Source organism: Brachycentrus maculatus, unplaced genomic scaffold (genome assembly GCF_059751285.1).
Source record: "Brachycentrus maculatus isolate JH-2025_06_01 unplaced genomic scaffold, ASM5975128v1 h1tg000624l, whole genome shotgun sequence".
Classification (NCBI taxonomy): domain Eukaryota; kingdom Metazoa; phylum Arthropoda; class Insecta; order Trichoptera; family Brachycentridae; genus Brachycentrus; species Brachycentrus maculatus.
In genome coordinates, this window is record NW_028281361.1 from 492,854 (window position 1) to 509,633 (window position 16,780).

A 16,780-nucleotide genomic window follows, 5' to 3' on the forward strand; every position below is an offset into this window, starting at 1 on the left:
CATAATATAATGTAATGTTATATCTATAGTTATATAGTACAAAGCGCAGGTGAGGTTCGCACCTGCGCCATAAAGCGTTAGAATTATTCAGGATAGCCACCGAGGCTATCCTTGTGTGTGTGTGTGTATACCTAATATTAATTTCTTATGTACAATAATCATTTTTATAAAGTCTGCGCGGCCTAGCCGGCTATGTGTGATATTGGAAACGCGTTTACATTCCATTATTCCGGAACCTCGGGACATTTCTTAGTTATTATTATTTAAAGCACTTATTTTCCAATGATTTTTATATAACATTGACCGATTTATCGATTCGGTAAATACCATTAATCTGTTTTACTCGTGTCTTTGTTGGTCCGATCCCACTGGAATTAATAAACTCTCACGCTCAAACCTTCGCACACTTAAAGCGCCCGGATGTATCCACCAGGAGCAATTGCACATCGTTGCTTGCGTACGTAGTGGATACACGGCTTTAGACATGTGTTTTAGCTTGTTGCGGTCGGAAGTGTGTCTAGAATCTTTGGGTGACTGTTATATGTAAAATTTTAGTTCAAAAATCAATTGATAAAACCTAATTTAAAATTTTGTTGAAATGAGTGACTTTAGCCGTATTAAATAATATCGAAAAATATTTCAAAGTCCAACTAGCTGCGCCTTTTTAAAAGGCGCTTACCGATATTTCAAGCCATCATATATAAAAAAAAAACCTTTTACGGTATTTTAATGAAATATTTTTATTTATTAAATAGCAAAATTGGATAAATTCATTTTTGTATTTTTTTAAAACTATTATTTTGTCTGCATCACCAGATTTGATACAGAAAATAGAAAAAATCAATACTTAAAATCACAACAATTCACAAAACATCAATTTTCAATGTAATTTTTTACTAACTACCTTTATTTTCCTCGTGATATAATTAATTTTTATTGCTGTTAAATTATTTATTTTTACGAATTTGTTAGACATGATACGTGAGCACTATCTAATTTTCACACATCACACATAGCCAAATAAACCAAACATAATTTGAAAAAAAAAACAAAATTGTAAAGAATGATTTGAACACAAGTGAAACTGTTCCGAATAACAATAAATTAAATATAATACGGTTTCCTTAAAATGATAAAACAAAGGAGAATATACAACGTTTGAATTTAAATTACATAACTGAACGATCCTTACTTATCTATGATGTGTGGACAAGTTCACATGAGCTTTAGAACACGAGTCCAATTTATCAATTAGAAATAAATTCTAAATAAAAATTGTTCCGCGTCCTCTCAATCCGTGTAACAAACGTTTTGCTAAAATGTATCTGCACAATATATATATTATTTCAATAAATCTTTGTGTAAATCCATATATTCGTAATAAATTCATAACTACTGCTTATCCATTAAGTTGTGACTTTTATATATATAACTTACGCGGGAACGCGACGCAGAACACGCGACCGGTTCGTTCTTTCCTCGCGTTTCTATACAACACTCGTCGCGCCCTCTGCGTCCCATCCCGCGTACGTCCGCACTCGATGATGCGTTTATAGTTTACGTTTCTTTCGATACCGAGTCCTATATTGTTTATATAATACGCATATCATTTATATAAATTTATATGTGTAAAGTGTAAAATAAAACGCATTGTAGAATTATAATATTACTTAAGATTATATACGGCAGTATCAATATTACACGTGTTTGTTTGTAGTTCGATACTCGTTTCGGGAAATTTAGAACATGTTTTCATTATTTACTTAAATTTAATATTTATCTAAGTACTTCATTTGAATCGCACTAATATATTTGTTTGTTCTAGACGTGGTGGTGGATGATTGGCTCTGTAGTCTCTGTAGTCTGCGCTAGCACACGCTGCGCAGGTCGCGCTCGCGGTGGCGCTGCGCCTGGCGCCGCCGGAACTCGTGGAACTCCTCCTTCATGGCGCGCAGGCGGGCCTCGGTGTCGCGGCGCGGCGCGCGCAGCGTGGGCGTGGAGGCGGGCGGCGTGGGCGAGGCCGGGTCGAACTCGTAGTGCGCGTCCACCGAGCCCGCGTCACCCGCGGCCAGCGCGGCGGGCGTGGCGGACGCCAGCAGCGCGGCGGGCGTCAGCAGTGCCAGCTCCAGCCACAGCGGCGCGGGCGGCGGCGCGCGGTACGGCGGCGGACGCCACTCGGCCGAGTCGCCGCTGCGGTTGCGCTGCGAGGTGTTCTTGCTGCCGAAGCCCGAGGAGGAGGAGCGGCTCTCGGGCGAGGGCTCGTGCTCGGGCCGACGCGCCAGGTCGGGCGCCGAGCGCGCGAGCCGGCGCGGCTGGCGGGTAGGCGCGCGCTCTTCGCGGATGGCGCGCAGCGAGGGCAGCTCCTGCGAGTAGCGCTGGTGCACGGAGCGCAGGCGCGCCAGCCCCGGCGGCGTGGGGAAGGAGCGCTCCCCCGAGCTGGCCTGGCGCACCGAGCTCAGGTCGCTGAAGTAGGCGGGCGCCCACGGCGACCAGGCTGCGGGCGAGGAGGCGCGGAAGTGCGGCGCCGGCAGGTAGGCGCGCGCGCTCTGGCCGGAGCCCTCCGAGCGCAGGCTCAGGCGCGAGGGGCAGGGCGCGAGCGGGCGGCGCCAGGAGGGCCGCGCGCGCCGCGGCAGGAAGCCGCCCTCGTCCGAGGAGCTGCTGGCCAGGCTGGCCGTGGAGGCGCGCAGCACGAAGCGCCCGTCGGCCGCGCGATGTATGCTGGCCAGCTCGCCGCCCCCGCCCGCGCCGTCGCCCGTGCCCCAGTAGTGTGGGTGCCCGCCCCAGTACTGGCCGGGCTCCCCGGAGCAGCGGCCCCGCGGCCATATCCAGTTGGCTAGGAATTTCAGGCAGACGCTCACACTTGATATTCCGCTCGTTCTAAATCTGAAATATTTATACCGAGTCAAATATCTCGTAATATAATGAAGTGGAAACATTTGGATCAATTCTACTACAAACAATAAAAATTGTTGAAAATCACCTGACTTTCTGTATCCAGATAGCATCCAAGTGTAGAGAAGAGGAAAAATAAATATGTTAATTAATTATAAAATATGTAAGTGAGGAATTCTTTTGAAATAAAAATCATTATTCACAATTGTGTTTTGTTAATTCTTGTAACATTCGAGTAGTGTTGTTTGTTGTTTGTTGCTTGACAAAGATTGGTAAATGGGAACTCACTTTTTGAAAGGCACTTGAGTGCTGGGGTCTCCGTTGCGCAAGTCTGTGATTCGGCACGCTACCATGTTGTATGCTGCAATCGAATGATTTCTGAATATTAATGGTGATACCTCTCGTCCTGTTTGGGCAAGTGAGGTAGAAAGCCAGGGGCCACATGCTCTCCACAGGGTCATAACACCATATTGCGACTAAGAAGGAAGCGGATGAAACGTTTGCAAAGCTGTTGATGCCAGATATGGGTTCTGTCACTAATCAAATGGAACACATCAAGTTGCGTCAACAAAATTTAACATAAAAATTTCACAATTTGGAAAAGTAAATAAAAAATACATAAATAACATTAAATGCAAATACAGTAGATATTGTCAGCTTTCCGTTAAGTGTTTAACTACATTTGGGATTACAAGATACGAGAAAGTAATATTATGTTCAGGCTTTAATTTAATTGTATTTTGAACATATGATATATTCCATTTGAGAGTTGAATTAAAATCTTTTTACTGTCCTGTACAGTAAACCCAGATGGAATTAGACACTTAACGGATTAAGCGGACAATATATGTAACAAATGACAATATCTTTAAAAAAGAGATTTGAACCTATAAGATGTCAATAAATAAATAAGAATCACAAATGATTTAAACATACAACATTTACATATACAGTAGTACATTCTCGATTTTCTAGGATGGATGGTGTAAAAAACATCTCATAATTAATTTTCCCGTAAATCCAAAAACATGCAAAGAGAAATTCAAAACCGTACTATATGCGCTTATGTATCCACTTGCTTAGTAAGGACACACGTGTTGACAGCGTGACACAACTAGAGATTAATATTTTGCACATGAATTTTTTTTTATTTTTATGTAGGATAGCACAAAGTATTGTTTGGATTAGATGTATGTGAGATCCAATCATTTACAAGATCCGCACAGTGAATCGGTACTCTTATACCAAAACAATGGATCTTTGATCAATCAATCAAATAAAAAAGGGTTATCAAGGCATTTTGAAAATATTTTCAGCCATAAGTGGGATTTGGCTTTAATATTGTGGAATAGTAGTTTAATTTTAATATAAAAATAACGTTTATATTTTCACATGTTGACGAGAACATCTGAAGTTCTCAAAACTTGTCGTGTTTACTAAATAAATTTAAAAGTGATCTTATACAAGTGTTTTATTTTTATATGTAAATACTAGTATCCTTCTACATAATTTACTCCTTTGTTAAGTACTACTTTTGTTATGTTCCATTGAATTAGTAACTACGCAATGATTAAGAGCATGCGAATGATAACAATGGTTATTATGATAACATTTACAATTAAACTTAAATTAAAGACAAAAGACAGCAGGCAATTAATAAAGCATGCTGCCACTACTAAACATTCATTTTAAGGTTTTATAATATAATTTAATTGTATTTTATTCTTTATCATAAATAAAGATGTATGTACCTTGAAATTGGATATCTTTTTTTATAGGCTTATAACTTGTGATTCAGTTTCTGAATGGGCCATTTTATTCACTGTGTAGCATTTAACGTTTTACTTAATAATAATAACCATTTTACTCAAAGTGTTTCGAGCGACTGAAACACTTCGCATTTTCAATACAAAATAGTTGACATTTATTCTTAAAAATTGTAAGTATCCAAGCAGAGATAATTTGAGATTTTATTCCGAGTTATTTAACAAACTATGAAATACCTAAAAACATAATTTTTAATTTGCAATTTTATTTTGGTTGACAAATGCGGGATTTTATCCTACTTAGGAGTTGTTTATCAGATTTTTACTAACTCGACATATGTTGAGATATCATGCACTCTACAATTAAAACTTTAAATATTAATATTTAAACGGATATAAAAATGAATTGAAGTATTTTGTTATTTGATTTCTTCTAAATACAATATGTTAAATACTTTTAAAACTTTGTTTTAAATACCAAATAAGAAATTTCAGTGATTCACTTCTATTTCAATTATGTTTTATTTATCAAATTGAAAACTACATTAGTACGATTCAATGGAATTTCTTGTGGCATTAAAATGTTTAAAATTTTCTAACAGCAAAGATAAAAAAATACGAAAAAATAGAAATACGAAACAAAATGAAATGCAATGATAATTATGAACTTCTTTGTCGTCAATATGGTAAATATATCATGCTTCCGCAATTTGTTAGTTGATAATGAATAATCCCGTCACCGTTCTACATCGAGTAGACATTCGTAGAATGTATCGTTTTCGGATTTAATTTTGGTTCTCGTTAAAGGTTCAAACACACGACCTCTCTGGCAAGTGCTACTCTCCCGACTCACCCTTTTCTTGTTTTCTCCGCTTTCTCTTATTACAAATCTTCACGGCGCAGACGGACAGTATGATGGCCACAATGAAGAAGAGGATCCCCCCCACCACCCCCGCCGTGATGGCCTTGTGCTTGACGCGCGCCGGGACGGGGAACTTCACCTCCTCGGAGCTCTCGTAGCTCGTGACCGAATTTGCCAACACTCTGAAGTAGTACGTCCTGCCTCCGACTAGATTTTTAACTGCAAAAGGCATTCAAAAATGGTAAATGTGTATTAATTTATGTGTACCGAGAATGGTCGCAGTTAAGGATGCATTTGAATCCTTGGAACTTAGTAAAGTAGTACAAGTAAAAACAGGTATATAACATAATGTTAAATACCTATTTTTTCTGGTTTAAAATGATAAAAATTCGCTTCATAATATGTATATACTCATGCACAGGATATGCCCATGAGAGATTTTTCATTCATATTTTAATTTAAAAAAAATTATTTATAAATATAGTATGAAATGATGACAAGTGAAATTTAAACAAAATATTATCATAATTGATAAAATAAAATATCTGGAATCTTCCGAGGACAAAAAAAGGAATTTAAAGATTATCGATAAGAATTAGCGTATGTATTTCAAAAGGAACTCAAAGATGATTAAACAAATGTAACCTTTATTTAAGGTTACAGCGAAAAGTACAAAGGTATGTTGTGAATTGGAGTGTTTCCAGCCATTAACAAAAGGAGAGTTTGTTTACCTAAATAACTAGTTTCTTCAGGCCGGATCTGTCCTCTATTGAGCGTTTTCCATTGCGCGTCCGTTCTGTACTTAATTGTATAAAACTGAATCAGGTTGGATCTTTCCAGCGGTTGCTGCCAAGTTATTAGGAAACCATTGCTGATCTCCGTGACCGTCAGGTTCCTGGGCGGACCAGGCTTGGGACCTGCAACACGGACCTCAGTAAACAATCTGCAGTCAAATAAAGCCATGTTTCGTAAGTTTCAAATCATTCTGGATGCCACTATAGTTTCGCATGCCTTCACTGAGAGAAATTTACTAATAATTGACCAATAATTTGTTAGATAAATATAACAAGAATTGACAGTGTCTCAGAAACGTACAAACCTCCAAGAATGTTAGTTGAAACTGAAAAAAAAACATACCGGCACTGGAAGTCAAAAAGGGCGCAAGGGATACTTTTATTGAATGGTTTGATTATATTTTTATGAAACATTGAATGAATCAAATTGTGTGTTATTTTACAAGTTATGGTATTTTGTATCATCAAAATATGTCTTACATTTGACAAATAAAAATAATGAATTTAAAAAAATTCAGTATTAAAATCATTAACTTTGCTGTCAGATATTTTAACCGAATATTACTTATTTTACAGCCACTCATCAAAATTCAGTGTAACGGTTTTGAGACGTATTCGTCTCTTCGTCAGGACAACCACTTCACCAGCAACAAGCATCACTATACATTTATAAAAATATTAAACACATACTGCGCATGTTGATCTTTGGGCAGAATAATATCCCGTATGATTATTATTTCATATAGGTGCAAATGTGTGAATAGTGATATGGTAGTGGTGTATAATGGTGCTCGGGAGCTGGTGCAGTGATTGTCCTGACTAAGAGACGGCCACGTCTCGAGGCCTTGTCAAAACCAGCTATCAATCTCGGTGAGTGGTTGGTTATATAGAAACCTAACTAATATTTTTTTGTTATTTTCACATTTAATCTGTACTTCGTATCTACAAGGCTTGTATCAAATTAAGTTAAGACAAAATTGCGCTCCCGACTTAATGCTTTCCACCGTCGATACAATGTTATTTCATGCAACAGTAGAATACGAGATAAGGTCTCTAAGTCAAGCACGGCTACTAGGCTACTAGGCTACTACAGAAAAGGAAGAGAGGATATAAGCGTATTGTGGTGGTGCAAGTGGCAATGAGATGTAAAGGTGTAGAAACAAAACAAAAAGGTGGAAAACGGATAAATGATGCGGTACCTTTAGGTCGCAAGACCGTGGGTAACAAGATGGCGCCTGTGGAATCAGTCGGAAAAATAATAACACTAGTATAATCAATGATTTCTGGAATCAAAATAAAAACAACAAATGTGATTTTTCCATTGCAGTGTAGCGGTCGATTGTGATCGACTGTAAGGAGAAGGAAGAGAGAAATGATTCCACACATCGGAGGTTAGGGGTTAATGGAGTGAGTGAGTTGTTGCCAACATTCGGAGTATGCGAGAATAACACCCGATACACAATGGCTCGCGAGATCTCGAGTAAACCAGTGTTAATTACTACGGCATCTACTGAGAAGATACAAAACTATAAAGAAAATATATATTTAGATCTGAAAAATAATAGCGATAAATAAATAAAATTATAACAACTAATCTAAACATTCGTGCAAAAGTAAAATTAGTTGGAAAAATACAGATACTGCAAAATAATAAGTAATGGCTGGTGTCGATCGAGGACTTTTCACATAAATCAAAACGGGAACTCTAAGACAAAGACATTTTAAAAAGCGAGCTCAAGTTTTCAACAAAACAAATGGCTGATTTTTTAATGGCAGTACCGGCATCGTCGGGCGCGTGTTGAAAGACTTTTTCATCCGGTGCGGTCGGTAGCGGCTGTATCCCAACTTTTCTAGGAAGTCCTACATCTGCCCGCCGTAACAAAACTCATTATTATATATTCTGCACATTCAAACCACTGTTCTTAGACAATAATACCCTTTATTTAGATATAAAATAATACTAAACACAGACTACTTGTTATAATATTACGCATTAAGTATCAGAAAATTGTTTATTGGTAACCAATGTAGAAGTTAACAGCTGTTTTTCAAACTAAGGTTATTGATCAAATATAAAAATACTCATTAAGATGTTATTTTTTTTAATGTCTACAGATTTATAGAGTAGTTATTGAGAAAAAGAAAGGAACTATACTTCATTCACTGTAAAAGACAAAAATGGGTCTTTTGAAAACATTTAAAAAAATTATTTTTTGACATCTCATCAAAGATGAAGAAGAATATGGAAGTCTGGGCATTTACGGGGCTTACGACCGTCATAGGCTGGTTTAAGTGATCACTTTACACACGTGTAACATTCACCAATTCTACCCATTATTGACAACCACACTACTCAAATTCTTGGAAGTTCTATATATATGAACCAATTTAGAAACTTTGTTCTTGAATCACTAGAACTTCACTAGAGACATCTATTGGTGAGATGTAAAGAAGCTTTTTTACTAAGCAGAAACTCTTATATTAGTATGTGAGATCCGAATCCTGGATTTTAAAAAATGTTCTAAACAATGAATCAAGTATCTATGGATACATTACTTAGATGCAGACATATATTAGATGTTAAATGTTATTACGATATCAGAATATACATATATATTATAAAATAAAGACAGAATGACAGAAAATTACTTATTTTATAATAAAATACCAAAATATATTGACAAAGAAAAGTGACTTCATTAAATTTTTGAGTACATAATTAAATCAATCTGGGAGTTCACCTTGAATTAGTGTTTATTTTATTTTTATAGATGTACATATGAAAAAATCCATTTATCAGAACGATCATAATTCTTAACTCGTAATTTGCGGCACTGTCAAGGTCCCAAAATTTACTTTCGGTAATAAATTATACCATTACTATGAAATTTTGTGAATTGAAACATTTTTTCCCATAAAATAATTCTTTAATTCTAATAATTCTGAATCTTCTGTTGGAAAAGCTTGTAATTTCATCCTAAATAGCTGATACATATATAATTTTTTTTAAATGTAGATTTCGGTTTCCCTTAGTTCATGTCAAAATTATATAGGTATTTTCAAAATGCGAAAAAATACCAGAGAGACAGATAAGTGTAATTTTAGTGGTATAAAAAAAATTGCTTATTTGTTTAGCGCAAGGGTTTAAACTTTATGTTTAACTATACCCATATCTCAAAAATGCATTTTCTTACTATCGACAGATATGTAACAGATAAAATATTGAAACAATGTGAAAAGATATGACAAAATAGCATTTTTGACCATTGTATCTTTTGATCTATCTTGAAGTCAAAATATCTAGGACAAAAATTCAATTTTTATATACAGTCGAGCGATGTTTAATTTTGCAGTTTATATTTTAAAAGTCAATCAGAAGATTAGTAATTTTGCACTAATAACACATTAGTTGTGGAGAAGTTTATTAAAGAAATGTAATTTGTCACGGGCGATATTAGATTGCATTGAAAGAATGATGACAGAAAATAATCAATAATATTTTGGTATTATAGTGATATCTATCCGCTATACAGAAAAGTAAACATGACAAGAAATTAGATGTTAAAAATGTGTTTTTTTGCTGAAGGTAACCGAAATGCACAAATATAATATGTGCACGCCGTAAACAATGTGTTCACTTTAAATAAATATATTTACAATTATATGTTTGCTTTTTTTGCGTAAATATGTCACCAAAACTTTACTTGACATACTTGACTTTCAGTAAAAAAAAAAATGGCCGCCGTATGCTAGTCATTGCGAAAGAATATTTTTTGACAATTGTATTATTTTTTATTTGATAATTAAAAAAAAAAATTGGTTCCTTGAATATCAAATTAAAGGACTTTTACTAAATACATATTTTATGCAATGGCCAGAATTGTGTAAATTCGTAGCTTACTATTTATCTGCAGGTTGGGAATAATAAACATGTAATAGAGATTGAATAAATCATCTTACCGAGAGTCCTGATGGTGATAACTTTGCTCATCATTCCTTCTCCAATTGTGTTTTTACCAATCACTTCAAATTCATAAGTTGTTCCCGGAGAAAGTCTATTGATTGTTACCTAATGAAAAGAAAAATGTAAATATGAAAATAAAGACAAGTAACAAATGTGGAGGAAAAGGAACAACCCTGCCAGCAGGACTGCCAACACACAAGCTTTGGTGGTGACCTTCGGAATATCCATGGATATATGTATATGGTTAATTTTGTAGTACACAACCAACAAGGGTGAAGAAGCCGGAGCCTCATGAAAAGTATGTGGGGTAGTTATAAATCAAAGATATAATAATTATTACCACAGAACTGATTACGGTTGTTCAAACTCAAAACACAGTCAGCGACATTTTTTATGTAGTATGTTTTTTTTTGTAGTATATTCTATTTAGTCCAAAAATACAAAAAAAATGTACTAAAAAAAAAATCCCTGACTGTGTTTTAAGTTTGAATAGCCGATTACTTTTCCTTCATAAAATTGCAATATCCCAAAAAAAGTAATTTTGACGAGAAAACCAAGTTAAATTAACAACAACAAAAAAAACATGTAAATTGTGATAAATATCCAAAATCAAACTGGGCTAGTTAGTATTTATTTTAAACTTAGGCAAGATTAAATAAATATTTCATCTCAATTAAATAATAATTAATCAAAATAATTAAATAATCAAATAGTAACCAAGTTGTGAATCACTTTCCATGCATGATACATGTTCAATAAATTATTTGTTAGTATGATTATTTTCTTAGTAGGTTACTTATCACGATTCACGCGTCAATGGTGAATCGCATGTAGAAATAAATTATTCCCAGTTTCTCTGTATTCACGTTCTTCAAACCCTTATCCGCACCCCAATGGTGCATAGGGCACTGCATCATATAAACGCAGTGTTATCGTGATTGTTAACACATGAAGGAAAGGTGATCAGCCCTCCGCTTCAGGTACCAGGGAGGGTAATATTGATATTCACGTTAGTCATCGATGAGAGTTGCACCACTGGCTAACATGTACTTACTGAGGTAGCCCCCGAAGGTGTGACGGGGATCTTTATCCACTCGGACGTCCCCGACTCCCGGTACCAGATGGTGTAATCCTGCTTGTAGTCAGGTCCTCCCGAGTATCCTGGGAGCCACTGCAGCGTCACGGAGAACTCGGTGGCCGTGCCCGACAGGTTGTACGGGGCGTGTGGCTGCGTGCCCTCTACTACCAACTGCGTTCCTGTCACTATTGTTGCAACCTGCAATTTATACAAACATATTACGATCACATGTCTGTAGGAAGTATGTCCGCAGTTAAAGCGATCACTGTAAATAAAGAGTCTACTATATCTACTTACTATAATTAATTCTTATTAGATTGAAAGATATAAATTCACAGCATTAGCAAATCAAATATATGAGTAATTGACATAAAATCAAATAATTATTGTTCTTCTATTGCATTATATATACCGCGGGTGTAATGGCAAAAAACCTTAACTCGAAAATATGCAATTTTGACTTAATGATGCATATTATAAAGTTTTCAATGTTCTATAAACTGGCAAAATACACTAAGTAGTTTGAAATATTATATTTATGTGGTTTTAAAAGAAAATTCAACTTTAAGTTTAATAGCGGGTATTTTATTCAAACTATAAGCTGTAAATAACAGGGATTATTCAAACAGGGATTTTAGAGTTAATGTTTTTTGCCAGTATACCCACGATATCTTCTTATATATTGAATTTGGATTATTTAAGGTCTTTTCCATTTGGTTAATACAAAATACTAGAAACATAAAACACGTGGGGAACTATTATGCGGTCACATATAATGTTTTTGAGTCAAATTCATTACAAATTCATGATATCAGAAGGTATCCATATCTTCCTATTGAATATATCTCTTTTACTTGTTTATATCTTTATAAATATAAATCTAAATATTTGTTTGTTCAAAATATCAAATCTCCAAAAGTTATTTCTTTTGACTAAATGTTGCATTGGAATATGCGAGTGTTTTTACCTGTGATAGGAAAAAACACGTTTTTACCGCAATAGCAGCGCCATCTGTTGAACATAAAAACAATACAAGCAATACCAAAGATTTCTCATGGCTGTCAACGTGGTTCTTATCAGCTGCTAGAATATTGTATACCCATAAACATTGTGAAATTAAATTAATACATTTAAATGTACGCTTTCTCTTTTCTTTCCTTTCTGATATACCAGGCTGAGCCATATATTGAAAGCTCTACCACCGCATTCCCAGATCTGATACAGAAGCATCTTAGGCTTCTCAACAGACCTTCAGGACTAAGGGCAACACTGAGATTCATTGTGCCTTTTTGGTACTCTATAATACACTTGTGACACATTATTCTTGAAATATATCGTAATATAAACAAATAAGATCATAACATAAATAAATCAAAGCACGCATCGTGTGTCACTCTTACCCACTTGCGATGCGTAGCGTCGAGAGTGAGACAGATATAGGGCATGATTATGGCGCGGACCAATTACCGACCTCAAGAAAAATCTGGGATCCATTCTTTTATTTATCCTTGTAATGTTACAAATTATTAGTCAGATATTTCAACAGATGTCATAAGGCCAAGGATTGACGTATTATTTTATCCAAAGTTCCACACCATGAAAAAATCCCTCCAAATTGAACTGAGGTTTGAAAATTGGTGCAAAGTAAAAACACATACGGTTATGCGAGCTGCGTGGCTCCAGTTAATATACAATGGTTCGGTGACGTCCGTTTACCTCGTTACTGGCGACACACTGGTAGAAGCCGAAGTCGGATCGGCGCAGGGTGTCGATGGTGATGTTGCCGCCGTTAATGCGCACGCGCGAGCGCTGCAGCGGGGCCCCGTCGCGGCGCTTCCACTGCAGCTGCGGGCGCTGCGTGCCCTCCGCCTCCTGCGCCTCGCAGTGCATCTCCACCGACTCGCCCACCTTGCGCTGGTACATGGACTCCGGCTCCAGCGTGAACACGGGCGGCTTGCGCACCAGCACCTCCATCGGACCTGACAAACCAACACCATATTGTAGACATCATCATATTCATTCACCAGACACTGGAAGGGACTATGGAACGTCTCCGCTAAATGAAAAACTTAATTGACTCAACCATAGATGCGTACCCTTGAGTATATGAAAGGTGTCAATGACAGGATATATATAACTTCAGAAATTTGAGTAGTGAGGTTGTCAATCATTGGTAACATGCCGCTCACTCCTTTCACGAACGTCATAAATCAAAAAACTTCATTTTTCAGGAGAACGTTTTTAAAGTTTCAAATATAATACAATGTATTAAAAATAAATTACTAGCCACTTATTGAACTTTTTACTGTGTAACAGATCTTTTTAGGCAAAACCTGAAGGTTTTTTCTCTATTTGAAAAATATCAAGTATATTTAAAAAAATAATTAAACAATACCATTTCTTCAAAATGCAAAAAACAACACATTCTGCCCTTTAGCGGGTAAATATTAAGTTAAAAATTTGCCTCTTCTGCTGGGATATAGTACATTTTCTGGGCATTCCGAAAACATGCACAACTGAAAATTGACAATTTTTGATTTATGACATTCTTGAAAGGAGTGAGCGATCTGTAAACCAGCCTATGACACGTCTTAAGCCCTGTAAATATCCAGATTTTCTTATTCTTCTTTATCTATGTTGATATATCAATGTATTCTTCTTCTAACCCTTGTCCACACCAATGGTGCATAGGACACTGTATCGTATTGATGCAGTGTTATCTTGAACATTACTTATATGAAGGCAAGGTGATCACACCAGTCCAGGGTAATATTAAATAAATATCAGAGTATAAAATCACAAATATTTGTTTTCACCCCCCCCCCCTGGGAATCGAACCCGGGACCTGCAGCACGGTAGCTAAACACGCTAACTATTACATCACGGAGGCGGATGGTGCACGTTAAACTGAATATTTTGAGCAACATTTTGAGTGTGTCCAAATACTTGTTCACAAAATCTGGATTATCTCCTATTACAGGAGTTATTTCTATATTATTTTTTGACACCTCATCAACGATGAAGAAGAATATGGAAGTCTGGGCATTTACGGGGCTGACGACCGTCATAGGCTGGTTTAAGTGATAACTTTAGACACGTGTAACATTCACCAATTCTACCCATTATTGAGAACCACACTACTCAAATTCTTAGAAGTTCTGTATATATGAACCAATTTAGAAACCTTGTTGTTGAATCACTAGAACTTCACTAGAGACATCTATTGGTGAGATTATTATTATCTATTTACATCTCACCAATAGATGTCTCTAGTGAAGTTCTAGTGATTCAAGAATAAGGTTTCTAAATTTGTTCATATATACAGAACTTCCAAGAATTTGAGTAGTGTGGTTGTCAATAATGGGTAGAATTGGTGAATGTTACACGTGTGTAAAGTGATCACTTAAACCAGCCTATGACGGTCGTCAGCCCCGTAAATGCCCAGACTTCCATATTCTTCTTCATCTTTGATGAGGTGTCAAAAAATAATATGAATATTTTGAGTGTGTCCTGTTCACAAATTTGGCTGTTGTCCCAGTATATATTTTGAATATTCCGTGTATGGGTTTTACAAATACTTTGGTTCTACCCACTTCCATTATCCTATTATTAAAAGCTCTTTTATAAATAGTACACAACGAAGTTCTGGTTCCGACCCTAATGTATGGAAGTGAAACATGGAGTTGGCAAAAAAAGGATGAAAGTAGACTGAATGCAGTCGAAATGCAATCTCTCAGAAGAATGTGCGACAAAACGATGTATGATGGATGTTTGAATAAGGAAATAAGGAAAGAATGCAAAGCTGAGGCAAGCATTATCGATAAAATTAAGAAAGGTGTGTTGAGATGTTTTGGACATGTAGAACGAATGAGTGAGGAAAGAACGATAAAACAAATTTATGAGGCGAATGTAATTGGAAAAAGGAGCAGAGGAAGACCGAGAAAAACTTGGCACGATCAAGTATGCCAATAACTTGAAAGTGGTCAGGTTAGGAGTCGAAACAATCGGCGGGTATGTGTGAGGAGATGCATGAACGCGGAAGAGGCGAAGAATGTTTGCAGAGACAGAGTGGTGTGGCGTTCTATTCTCTCTGCCTACCCCTGCGGGGAAGCGGCGTGATGGTTAGTTAGTTAGTTAGTTTTTTTTTATAAATAGTTTTGTTATTAAATGACTTTAGGGATTATGGAAGCAGAAGTTTATTGCGTACTATTCAATGTTCTTTTGACCAAACGAGGTAAATGTTTGATTTTGTTTGAAATGTTTCTGCATTTTTTGATCTTAAGGTTCTATGAATGTTTTCTTGCAGTGTGTTATTGGTGATTGATGTGCCGTTTTCATGAGGCATTTTTTTGTGATTTGTGTAAGTAAGGATAGTTTTAGCCTATAGTTTACAGATTTACACCCAACGAAGGTTTGATAGTCCCAAGAATTTACAGTAAATATGGGAGTCTAACACTGCAATATATCATTCCGAACATTTTTAATTTGTTGCCGACGGATGTAAGAGGTCAAAATATAATATGGAATAAAGGCAAAATAAAGGAATGGGTGAATGATCAAGAGTTAATTTTATGAAAATTGTAATTGTCGCAAAATTGTTTAATGTATAATAATAAAACCCTTATCCGCACCCCAATGGTGCAGAGGGCACTGCGTCATATAAACGCAGTGTTATCTTGATCGTTTACACATGAAGGAAAGGTGATCAGCCCTCCGCTTCTGGTACCAGTCCAGGGTAATATTGAATAAATATTACAGTGAAAACATCACATATATTTATTTTACCCCCATTTGGGAATCAAACCCGGGACCTCCAGAACGGTAGCCGAGCGTGCTGACCATTACACTATGGAGGCGGTTTAATGTATAAGGGTTTGAAAATGTATGATGAGATGCCTGAATGTATGAAGAATGAAAAGAGTCTGAAAGAATTTAAAACATTTTTTTTATTTTTTATTTGTATACATTTATTTAAATCACAATTTATACATATTAAGAACTTTTTTAAAAAAGTTTTGCAGACACCCACCAAGCCATCTTGTGTCTTGTAGGTGGAGTTCTTTTATAATACATTTTTTATTGTTTTTAACGATTTTAACCATATATACACAAAAAAGAGAAAAAAATTAAGAATATACACATTTTACAATTTTCGTAAAATTAACTCTTGATCATTTACCCATCTGTTTTGTTTACTGTAAGGAAATGTAAATATATATGTAGATGTAGTAAATCAAGTGTATATAATAGTTTATATTAGTTGTAATATAAGATAACTTAAGAAAAAAAAAATTATATTTTTCATTTTTCTCTTTTTTTGTGTGTATATTAGGTTAAAATTGTTAAAAACAATAAAACATGTATTAAAAAAAGAATTCTACCGACAAGACACACAAGGTGACTTGGTCTGTCTCTGCAAAAAAA

At 36.0% G+C, this 16,780-nt stretch overlaps 1 protein-coding gene across 11 annotated transcripts in view; it reads right to left on the bottom strand.

Annotated features, from left to right (window-relative positions):
- Window positions 1–1,645: 1,645 nt before the first annotated feature.
- tutl (immunoglobulin superfamily member turtle) overlaps window positions 1,646–16,780 on the bottom strand; it is a 337,339-nt gene continuing 322,204 nt past the window's right edge. For 4 of the 11 annotated variants that reach the window (XM_088273969.1, XM_088273966.1, XM_088273973.1 and 1 more), the window contains 8 exons: window positions 13,073–13,335; window positions 11,333–11,554; window positions 10,275–10,383; window positions 8,094–8,180; window positions 6,252–6,437; window positions 5,512–5,739; window positions 3,181–3,253; window positions 1,739–2,883 (listed from right to left, as the gene is read on the bottom strand). In XM_088273969.1, coding sequence (XP_088130095.1) covers window positions 1,869–2,883; window positions 3,181–3,253; window positions 5,512–5,739; window positions 6,252–6,437; window positions 8,094–8,180; window positions 10,275–10,383; window positions 11,333–11,554; window positions 13,073–13,335 — 2,183 coding nt within the window. In that variant the 3' untranslated portion in view covers window positions 1,739–1,868. Of the gene's footprint in view, window positions 2,884–3,180; window positions 3,271–5,511; window positions 5,740–6,251; window positions 6,438–7,513; window positions 7,598–8,093; window positions 8,181–10,274; window positions 10,384–11,332; window positions 11,555–13,072; window positions 13,336–16,780 lie in introns of all 11 variants that reach the window. The other 7 variants (XM_088273968.1, XM_088273970.1, XM_088273972.1 and 4 more) reach the window with 5 other exon arrangements.